The sequence below is a fragment of the Palaemon carinicauda genome, chromosome 10 (genome assembly GCF_036898095.1).
Source record: "Palaemon carinicauda isolate YSFRI2023 chromosome 10, ASM3689809v2, whole genome shotgun sequence".
NCBI lineage: Eukaryota > Metazoa > Arthropoda > Malacostraca > Decapoda > Palaemonidae > Palaemon > Palaemon carinicauda.
This window is the reverse complement of record NC_090734.1, coordinates 154,784,598-154,796,473: the sequence shown is the minus strand read 5'-3', so window position 1 is coordinate 154,796,473 and position 11,876 is coordinate 154,784,598. Positions and strand designations below refer to the sequence as shown.

Here is an 11,876-nt window from a genome sequence, read left to right as displayed (position 1 = left end):
TTTACCAAGTTTAAAAATCCCTTTATCATTTTTCTAGTTCCATTGCATTTATGGAATACTTTATCTTTCTCTGAAGTAGACGTTTAAAAATTTCCTTTATCAATTTTTTACGAGGTTCAAAAATCCCTTAATCAAAAATTTTTTAAGATCAAATATAGTTGGGTCATTTTTTTTTTCGGAAATATTCCCATACTGTTCTTGCGAATGATTTCAAAATTCCTTTATTTTAATTCCCTATTTACTATTGCGATATGCAATTGAGTATCACTTCAGTTTCTCTTTCACGCTTCCATTAAAAAAAAAAATCACTTCCAAAATTACACGAGATGACCTTGGTAATTGCGACGTCAGTGGATTTATAATTGATCAATGCAAGAAAAAAATGATTAGTTAATTTACAGTCTATCGAGTCTCTTAGGAAACCTTGCCCATCAAGTATCAATTTGATTCAATTACAGTTCTTTTGAGATTTTCTCTCATTGCCATTCCAGTTCCAGTCTGTTGAGACTATATTTTTCCAGTCTTCTGAGAAATTCCTGGCTCCGGGAAATTCCAGATTCAATTAGAAAAAAGAAGACATTCAAATTTTTGAAAAATCCTTGCAGGGACTTATTTTTATCCCCGTTCTTTTGGTCCAGTTTTTGCCTATTGAGACTGTATCCTTTTTCAGTCTTCTGAGAGGAGTCCTGTCTCCAGTCTTCTGAGAAATTCCTGGCTCCGGGACACTTCAGATTCAATTAGGAAAAAAAAAGGCATTCCAAGTTTTTAAAAGTCCCTGCAAGGACTTATTTTATCCTCAGTCTTTTTTTTTCCAGTTCCAGTTTATTGAGACTGTATCCTTTTCCAGTCTTCTGAGAGGAGTCCTGTCTCCAGTCTTCTGAGAAATTCCTGGCTCCGAATGTTCCAGATACAATTTAAAAAAATAAGACACTCCAAGTTTTTAAAAGTCCCTACAAGGACTTATTTTGTCCCCCAGTCTTTTTGTCCAGTTCCAGTCTATTGAGACTGTATCCTTTACCAGTCTTCTAAGAGTAGTCCTGGCCCCTTGGTGTTCCAGATACAATTGTAAAAAAGAAACCACTCCCGGCTTTTAAGACATCTTTTTCCCCAGTCTTTTGGGAAGATATGCTTCAATGATGCTGGTGGCGTTCCAGCCTCAACCAAACTGGTTCATTTCCAGTCTTTTGAGCGTCTCTTCGGAGACGGTGCCGTTCCAGATGGCCCGGCAGAGCTGGCGGTCCCTGAAATCGCCCCAGCCTCCATTGCCCTTCTTGACGCGACCCGAGCCTCTGTAGACGTTCTGGTAGGCGAGATGTTTCGGGAACAGCCATTCCCTGCCCAGGTTGATGCGGGTCTTGGCTGCCTGGACCTCCTTCTTGACGTCGCAGGTTCTCTTCTTGACGTGCGTCCCACTGGGGAAGGGAAATTGAGATCGATGAGTAATGGGTTTATGTCGTGGAGGAATTTCTTCCTGGCACACCCCGCTCTGGGCAACTGCACCATGTCACACCGTAAATGAGTGGCAAGTTCCTGTGTGTAGCCCCACCCACTACCTCTGTCATCTCTTCCTAAAGTAACTGTTTGGTTACTTGCTGCGCAGTAAGGGAGTGACAGGGTGCATTTCCTCAGTGAAGTGTGCAAGGATTTCTTGTGCCCAACTGTATATACACACACACATGCATGCATATTACACATATTCAAATGACGGATGGGCCTCCACATTTTTTGATAATTATCTCTTCATACATGACATATGCTATGCAAAAAGTTCATCCCATGTATTATTTTGTTTCATACTCATCCAATATCTATATTTCACTTCCATAAAGGAGAGGCGGTTCAACAATCCATTGATACATTCCCACTTGGGCCTCCGGAAGCCACTCAAGTCTCTTACCAATCTTTTGTAAATATCCTACTTTCTTAATTGCTTTGCCCATTCTGTGACTCAGCTCTTCTCTCATATCACCATCATCCATTATTTAACTACTAGATACATAAACAGGACTCATCGCTTCGCTTTCCATTTACTCTAGATACCTAGATACCTTACACCTGCTCTCATTTACTCTCAGCTTTCTTCTCTTGAAAACACTATGCAATATGCCAGCTTCTGCAGTTTTACATTCGCCTCTCCTTAGTGCCTATATCTGCTGTCCGTTTCCTGACATCTCACTTCTATCCCTTCATAAAGATGCTGAGAAATCATGGAGACATAACACAATCATGTCGTATCCACACATTGAAAACAAACCAGGCACTCTACTGTAGACATAATCTCATGTATGCTTCACTTCCACTATGAAAACTTCCAATAGCCCTCAGCAACCTACCATATATACCATATATTCTCAAAACACTCAATAGTACTATAATAATGATGATATTATTTACCAGCTGCCAACATGTATGACCCTGGAGAACTTGACTGACAGCATAGACATTCGGGGCTTGAAGCACGTTTGGATGATGTTGTTAAGAGTCCAGTCCCAATTGTAATCGTCAAATTGGCAGAACTGGTTCTTACAGGTTGCCAGAGAATTCCAGGCAGTTTTGTCCAGGGCGAATCCCAGGTTGTGCTTCGTGACCCACCAGTCTCCTCGCTCAACCTGTAGGAGATTAGACCTGGTCGATGTGGTTTTTAATTAGCGTAGTTGCTAAATCTTCTCGTCAGTTACACTACCTTAGATTAAGAGAGACCAGCTGGACGGGAAACGTGGCAACGCTGGACATCACGGACTAGCCCAACCCCTTATAGCTGGACTATAGTGATAATATTAGTGATATCATTTTGAATTAGAAATAATGAAAATGGTGACAACACATTCCCTTGGAGTACTCCAGTGTTCACTGGAAATTAATTTGATAGGATTCCACTAATGTCAGTTATAATTATAGGAAAACAATAAAAGAAGCAAGCGAACTTAAGAAGTTTTTTTTTGTGAATACGGGACTTGGTAAGAAAACAATAAAAGCAGCCGGCGAACTTAAGAATTTTTTTTTTTTATGAATACGGGACCTGATAAGAAATAAAACCAGCAAGCAAACTTAAGAAGTTTTTTAAGATGACTAGAAAGTTTTTTAAGACGACTAGTGAAATCTGACCGAGGCCCTTTGCGTCAATAGGCGTAGAAGGAGATGGTGATGATTTGGAGAAATGGCTGTTGATGGAAAAATCCAAGTAAGTTTATTTTAAATGTATTGGTTAAAGAAGGAAAAAACAAAGAAACAAACTTACGAAATTTTTATAAACACTGGGTGACATTTTGTTATAATTCCCAAGAGCTAAGACTTGGCAGGAGCTGCAGTGCGTGATCCTCTGCTTCTGCAGGACGGAGAGGACGTAAAGCAGGTCAGGCAGGATGTAGTGGTCTTCCTCCAGGAAGACCACTTGACCTGTATAGTTGACCTTGGTGGCGCGGAGGTCATGGAAGACCCTGGCGCGGGAGAAAAGGTCAGTTTGATTCATCTTATATCAGTTTATATACAATAACAACAAATGTACCTGTTTTTAGCCCATTGCATGACAAAGGCCTCATACATTTTTTTAGTTTTTTGGGGGGTTTGGCTATTTTCATCACTACACTGGCCATTGCTGGTTGGTAATGGTGGGAGACTTTAGTCTGATCGCTTACAACAAACCAACCTAGTATGTACGGTCCTGACTAGTACAGCTTTGCTGTTTGCGGTGATACGCAAACCATTTCACTACGTTAAGGTGTATATATATAGATAGATATGTATACATATATGTATATATATATATGTGTGTGTGTCTGTATATATATATATATATATATATATATATATGTGTGTGTGTGTGTCTGTATATATATATATATATATATATATATATATATATATATATATATATATATATATATATATATTTATATATATATATATATATATATATATATATACAGCATGTATATATATACATATATATTATATATATATATATACATACATATATACATAGATACATACATATATATCTAAATGTGTATATAGGCTATATATGTGTATTTCTGCTAACTGTAATCTAATAGTTTAACATGTATCTTTAAAAAACCATAAAAGAAACCAAGGAAATTAAATTATTCTCTATATACACTGTCCCTCTTCTCGGTGTAAATTAGCTGACAGGGTCAGTTTATAAGTGGAAAAGTCCATTTTACTTCGACAATCCAAAAAAGGGTACGATTGGTTTGAGGATTCAAAGGATAATTACTAGTTTATCCAGTTAAGTACTAGGGATTTTCATTGCTAGACTAAACTAAAAAGGGTGTCCCTAAAGAGTTCTTCTCGAATGAGTCGTGAAATTGAAGGATTTGGAGGATACGCTTTCGGTAGAAAGTTTTACGGAGGTGTCAAGGCAACTGACCCCTTACTCTAGGGATGAAAGTGGGGAGGAAGATAAGACTACTACCATGTGAACCCTTATATAAATGCTTTATATATTTGTGTGTTTCATAATCATACATTCATGCCTCATTTGCAACTTGGTTCTTCTGACATACGCTACACGATCGTCTACGATGTAGTCACACTTACCCATTATGAATTGGAAACCTGTTTGTTTTTCAAATTATTCTGCTCCATCATTCTAGTCACTTTGTGACCTCCACTCAATGTTATGTATCATTCTACACCATCATTCTAGTCATTCAATGTTATATAACAAAATTGCACCGGAGTAATGTTGGTATACAATATGCAAACGTGCATGCTCAGCCACACTGGGGTAAATACAAACTGCATTGCCATGCATTAACATACCTTCCTGTTTACAACATCAATCTCATGAAGATATGAAAGAAAGCATCAGTTAATTAAAACGCTTGTAGATGTTATGCATTAAAGCTTTACCTATGTATTTTCCACCACCAGTGATGTTTTATCTGGGTAAAGGAGGCTTCGCGGTAATGTCCGTATGTGTCAGGCCATTCCCTGTTCAGGCAAGTGAGCCCGTGAAGTCTAGAAAAGGGAGGAAAAGGCATCATTAGCAGAACAGGGTCCTCATAAATCACATGCACCTAGAAACTCAGATGCATCACTACTCAATACTTCTGTTTGAACTGTTAGCATAGATTTGGCACTACTGAGTTAGTAAGATAACAACTTAAGAAGCCAGAGTCACAAGCTAGATCAGTCAGGCTATATGTTAGCTGCATCCACACAGGCAGTGATTCGGCTGGTACAGGCAAGAGCTGGCTGAAGTTTGAATACGTTGGTTCTAATGAGATACTTTACGCGGAGGACTTGAGACGCTAGCTGGAACGGTCCCATCAGAATCAATGTATTTCCAATTCAAGCTTCAGCTCTTAGCCTTCACCGACCGAACCGGCGCTTGTTTAGAGCCAGCCTAAGCAGGTTTCCATAGGCGGCAGACACAGTCGCGAAGCAAAACTCACCTGTTGACGTTCCAGGAGCAGTCCCTCGGATCCCTGCCTGGAAACTTGTGCGGATGGAGCTGAATGGAAAACGGGAAGAACATCTGCATGACCCGGAACTCCGTGATGTTGGTCACGAAGTCGTTCATGGCCGGGTACCAGTAGTCGTGGCTGAAGATGACCAGGGTCTCGTTGATTCCCCTGGTGTTCTTCATGCTCTCCACCAGGTAACGCAGGTTTTCCAGCCTGTTATGGACCTGGTAGGAGTTTGGAGGAGGTTAGAATTTCTTAATTGATGCCTGTTTCATAGGAATGGTGTAGTTCATTAGTATTTGTGGGTGAACTGCTGATCGGGATAGATTTTGCACTGATGCTAAAATGAATGTTTTATGTAATATTCTACTTTCTGTGTTAGTAATATTGTGATAACATCATGAGCTTATAACGATGTAACTATTTAGCAATAAGTATTAATTCTCAATGTTGTTAGTGTTAGCCTTGTTTTTCACTATATAACTTCAATTACCCAGTGAAGTTGTACAGAATAGAATATTATTTACTCTAACTGTGCCTGCTTTTAATTTCTTTGATATACTGTATACACACACACAAACATATATATATATATATATATATATATATATATATATATGTATATATATGTATATATATGTATATATATGCTCCTATGCCTATTGACACAAAGGGCCTCGGTTAGATTTCGCCAGTCATCTCTATCATGAGATTTTAAGTCGGTTCTTCTCCATTCATGATCTACTTCACGCTTCATAGTCTTCAGCCATGTAGGCCTGGGTCTTCCAACTCTACTAGTGCCTTGTGGAGCCCAGTTGAAAGTTTGGTGAATTAATCTCTCTTGTGGAGTGCGAAGAGCATGCCCAAACCCATCTCCATCTACCCCTCACCACGAACTCATCTACATATGGTACTCGAGTAATCTCTCTTATAGTTTCATTTCTATTCCTGTCCTGCCATTTAACTCCCAATATCCTTCTGAGGGCTTTGTTCTCAAACCTACTAAATCTGTTGGATATTGTTTCATTGTCATACCAGGACTCATTGGTGGTAAAATTTCAGGTCTTTTGTGTCTCTATTTTTGTGAATTGGTATAATGATAAAGTTTTTCCAAGCTGTAGGTATAGAGCATTCTTGGATATATATATGTATATATATATATATATATATATGTACATCATATATATATATATATATATATATATATATATATATATATATATATGTGTGTGTATATATATATATCTATATATATATGTGTGTGTGTGTGTGTGTGTGTTTTACACTAGATAATATTTAATGAAGGCTTTAGGATTTACTCAATAATCTCCTATACAATAAATTGTGTATATTTTCCGTGTAATTCCTGATACTTGCATTTACAAAATGTCTGACGTATTTGCTCTCTCTCTCTCTCTCTCTCTCTCTCTCTCTCTCTCTCTCTCTCTCATCCAAGCAGATTAAGTGAAAGTTTAAGTATAAAAACATTAAACAAATAAATCGGAAAGGGGAATAGGGAACGAGAAGAAAAAAACTTGATTATAGAGAGGGAGAGAATAGCAAATGTTCAGGTAGAAACATTGACAGGAAAAGAACGTCAGAATGTGAATAGTCAAGAGATAACCCGAGGTGGAAGCCGGAGCCAATATCCGAACACTATACTCCCTCGAGGGGAAAATGTAAACAAAACATAGATTTTGTACAGCTGATGTTCAGTCAAATCGTTCTCAAAATAGGGTTGGGAAAATACATTAAACGGTTAGAAATATATATAAAAACAGCTTCATTTATTTTTACAGATGTTAGAGGAATATAAACACGACAATATATTGGAGATATGAATTCAGTATTTCAGACTGTAATCGCTACAGCCCGCAGATTGTCAATAATAAAAACATCTATGGAAAGTAAGGAAATAATTTCTTAGAATTTGATATTAACAACCAAGGGATTTGAGACAGCTACATACTTTTGGGTTATTAAAAGTCCATATTATTATTATGATTATTATTATTATTATTATTATTATTATTATTATTATTATTATTATTATTATTATTATTGTTGTTGTTATCATTATTATTATTATTATTATTATTATTATTAGTATTACCAGCTAAGCTACAACCATAGTTGGAAAAGCAAGATGTCATAAACCCAAGGGCTCCAACAGGGAAAAATAGCCCAGTGAGGAAAGGTTTAGATAAGGAGAAAATGGGAGAATTGAATTGTTTCTATAGATTTTTACTAAAAATGGATGAAATTCTAAAATCGTAAAAAATTTATTGTCTTGGAACAAATGCAAATTTCTTACAGGAAATGATAAACTTATACTAGTCTGTTATAGAGTCATAGTTTACCTTGAAGCTGGTCTCAAGGAGACTAACAAACAGATATGGTACACAGTTAAAAAAGAAAAAAAAAAGGAAAAAAACCGTAATTTTAATCGGAAAATCTCCATAAAAATATACTGTTCTCAACCGTATTTCAGTGAAATACAGGCGACCGTAATTTTACCCTACTTTGTTATTATCTTTTACGGGTTGGTGACCGTAATATCACTCCTTTACGTCAATATATCCGTTTTTAAAACGGTAAAAATTCTGGAATAAATGTTTCCAGACATTTACCGTTTTTAATGCAAATTTTTAACTATTAATCAATATTTACATGAAAATCATAATATAAAAGAGATTACTGAAACTATAAGAGAGATTACTCGAATACCATATGTGGCTGTGATCATGATGAGGGGTAGATGGAGATGGTTTGTTCATGTTCCTCGCTCTCCCCGAGAGAGATTAGTTCACCAAACTTTCAACTGGGCTCCACAAGGCACTAGAAGAGTTTGAAGACCCAGGCCTACATGGCTGAGGACTATGAAGCGTGAAGTAGGAGTTGATGAATAGAGAAGTGTTGAATTAAAAGCTCAAGATAGAGACGACTGGCGAAATGTAACCGAGGCTCTTTGCGTCAATAGGCGTAGGAGGAGATGTGATGATGATACTATAGTCAATTTCTTTTAGCGATGCAGATTTGCACCGACTCGCAGCGGTGCCCTTTTAGCTCGGAAAAGTTTCCGGATCGCTGATTGGTTGGACGAGATAATTCCAACCAATCAGCGATCACGAAACTTTTCCGAGCTAAAAGGGCACCGCTGCGAGTCGGTGCAAATATGCATCACTAAATGAAATTGACTATAGTCTGTTATGGACTTATATTTTTCTTGATATCAATCTCAAGGAGATGTCCGAATATCTTGATATCTTGATATTACTCAATATTAACTTGAAGTATCTTAAGTGAAAATAAAATGAATAGGCTTAAAATTTAAATGATCATAGTGTTTATTTGGCTGATTTCTGTTATGGATGAGAAGGGGAGAAACAGATATTGCCTCTGTCATCTTTTCCAAATGGAATTTTTTTATCAGAGGACCGACTGTATCATCGTTACTTCCGCCAACGAAGTTGGAAGGAGGTTATGTTTTAACCCCTGTTTGTGGGTTTGTTTGTGAACAGCTTCTTGGCCCCAATTTTAATCGCAGAGTAATGAAACTCGCAGGGATTAACTGTTATGTAAAAAGCTGGAAAGGATTAAATTTTGGAAGGTCAAGGTCAAAGGTCAAGTCAATTCTTGGCCCAATTTTAATAGCAGAGTGATGTAACTTGCAGGGATTAACTGTTACGTAAAAAGCTGGAGATGATTAAATTTTGGAAGGTCAAGGTCGAAGGTCAAGTCAAGCAAAATATCCAGTTCACGTAATCAGCCATAATTTTGCACATCGTTCTCACAGAGACTTAAAATTTGGTTCATATTTATGAAAATCCACGCCAATTAATACATGTTAAGGTCAAAGGTCAAGGTCGACCAAATGTTGAGAAATAAGGTCTAAATTTGGTTCATATTTGACTGTATGAAAATCCACGCCAATTTATATATATTAAGGTCAAAGGTCAAGGTCGAGCAAAATGTTGAGAAATAAGGTCTAAATTTGGTTCATATTTGAGTGTACGAAAATCCACGCCAATTTATACATGTTAACGTCAAAGGTCAAGGTCGAGCAAACTGTTGAGAAATAAGGTCTAAATTTGGTTCATATTTGAGTGTATGAAAATCCACGCCAATTTATATATATTAAGGTCAAAGGTCAAGGTCGAGCAAAATGTTGAGAAATAAGCTGCCGTGGCGGAGGTCTGTGCTCTACTGAGTGCCCCTCTAATTTCCATAGCATTAGTTCGCTTATAAGGTGGAACTTCAGAATTTCAAACTTCCGCCAAATATTTTTAAATTGAATAGGTTAACATGAGTCTCTTTTATTACTTTATATATGACAAATCAATTTTAACGTCGCTGATTTTAGAATATTTTATATTTTTATTTCATTATTTCTTTTCCTCACTGGGCTATTTTCCCTATTGGAGCCATTGGGCTTATAGCATGCTGCTTTTCCAAATAGGGTTGTAGCTTAGCTATTACTTCTTATATAGAGTTTATTTATTTCCTTTCCTCACTGGGCTATTTTCTCTAATGGAGCCCTTGAGTATATAGCATGCTCCCTTTCTAACTAGGGTTTTAGCTTAGCTAATAATAATAATAATAATAATAATAATATTAATAATAATAGTAATAATAATAATAACAATTATGAGCAAGGACATTGCATGTTTGCTATTTTCTCTATTGGAGCCCTTGAGTATATAGCATGCTCCTTTTCTAACTAGGGTTGTAGCTTAGCTAATAATAATGATAATAATGAGGAAGGGCAATGCATGTTTTATAAGACTGACCTGGACAAGTAAAGTTGTCGTATTTCGCAGGATGGGGCCATAGGTGTTTTCGTTATATATCGTCTGCTCTTCGTTCAGTTCCTCCAGTTTCCTCTTGATCTTCTCAATTTCCTTTGGGGTCAAGGACATCTCCTGCGGATCCACGTCATGGGAGACGCCCCTCCTCGGGGCGGTCTTTTTCTTGGGGCCGGGTCGAAGGGCTTGCCTTGGGTGTGGCATTGGAAGCAATTTCGGCTGAGGTTTGGCTTCCGCTTGGGGTCGGGGGGTGATGTCCTCCTTCGATTTGGCCACCTGCGGATGCAAGATATTCTCTGCTTCCTTTCTGGTCTCCTTGTTCTCATTCGATATCTTCAGTTTGCTGTGGATGTGAGTCAGTGGTGGGCGCGGCATGTGTAGGTCTGCCTCAAAACCTTTCTTTGGATTGGTATTGTTATTCCTTTTGTTGTCTTTAGTGCTAAGGCTACTGTTGGATTTTGTCGTCTCGGATTCTAACACTGCACCGACTGACCTGCTGGTTTCGTTCACTTTGAGACCAGCATCGCTCACTTTGGGACCAGCATCGCTCACTTTGGGACCAGCATCGCCTACTTTGGGACCAGCATCGCTCACTTTGAGACCAGCGACGTCATTGGCATCGCTCTGTAATCTCTTCTCCCCTCCTACCCCAAGGCCGTACTTTGAAGACGCATCCTTCGCCGTGAGGTTTCCCCGGGGCAAACCTTTGGCTTTCGGGAAACCTCTAAGGTGGCCCAGTGTCTCGTTGGTCCACCAGGGGGAGAAGGAGTTCGCTTTCGTTGTGTCCAGCAGACGGAATTCCAAGTGGAGTTTGATGGTCATGCAAATGAACATGAGTAGTATCATGAGGCGCTTACACGAACGTCTCCACCGCATCCTGAATCTGAAAGAAGAAGAAGACGAAGGGTTATTTTGTTGTTTAGGAAATACTTTACGATTATTATTATTATTATTATTATTATTATTATTATTATTACTTGTTAATCTACAATCGTAGTTGGAAAAGCAGGATCCTATAAGCCCAAGGGCTCCAACAGGAAAAAATAGCCTCGTGAGGATCTTTCATACATAAACTATAAAAACTTGAAAAAAACAGAGAGAGAGAGAGAGAGAGAGAGAGAGAGAGAGAGAGAGAGAGAGAGAGAGAGAGAGAGAGAGAGAGAGAGAGGAGAACAGCGTGCCAGAGTGGACCCTGAAGCAAGAGGGTACAGAAAGTGTACCTTCAAGCAAGAGGGTACAGAAAGTGTACCTTCAAGCAAGAGGGTACAGAAAGTGTACCTTCAAGCAAGAGGGTACAGAAAGTGCACCTTCAAGCAATAGGGTACGAAAAGTGTACCTTCAAGCAAGAGGGTACAGAAATTATACCTTCAAGCAAGAGGGTACATAAAATGTACCGTCAAGCAAGATGGTACAGAAAGTGCACCTTCAAGCAATAGGGTACGAAAAGTGTACCTTCAAGCAAGAGGGTACAGAAATTATACCTTCAAGCAAGAGGGTACAGAAAGTACACCTTCAAGCAATAGGGTACGAAAAGTGTACCTTCAAGCAAGAGGGTACAGAAATTATACCTTCAAGCAAGAGGGTACAGAAAATGTACCGTCAAGCAAGAGGGTACAGAAAGTGTACCTTCAAGCAAGAGGGT

General features: G+C 38.3%; 1 protein-coding gene across 2 annotated transcripts in view; it reads right to left on the bottom strand.

The window, feature by feature from the left end:
* Positions 1-975: 975 nt before the first annotated feature.
* LOC137648883 (alpha-1,6-mannosyl-glycoprotein 2-beta-N-acetylglucosaminyltransferase-like) overlaps positions 976-11,876 on the bottom strand; it is a 91,551-nt gene continuing 80,650 nt past the window's right edge. The window contains exons 2-7 of one of the 2 annotated variants that reach the window (XM_068382058.1): positions 10,220-11,117; positions 5,418-5,653; positions 4,873-4,980; positions 3,239-3,437; positions 2,395-2,609; positions 976-1,412 (exon numbers count right to left, since the gene is read on the bottom strand). In XM_068382058.1, coding sequence (XP_068238159.1) covers positions 1,157-1,412; positions 2,395-2,609; positions 3,239-3,437; positions 4,873-4,980; positions 5,418-5,653; positions 10,220-11,110 — 1,905 coding nt within the window. In that variant the 5' untranslated portion in view covers positions 11,111-11,117 and the 3' untranslated portion in view covers positions 976-1,156. The remainder of the gene's footprint in view (positions 1,413-2,394; positions 2,610-3,238; positions 3,438-4,872; positions 4,981-5,417; positions 5,654-10,219; positions 11,118-11,876) is intronic. The other variant, XM_068382059.1, reaches the window with a different exon arrangement.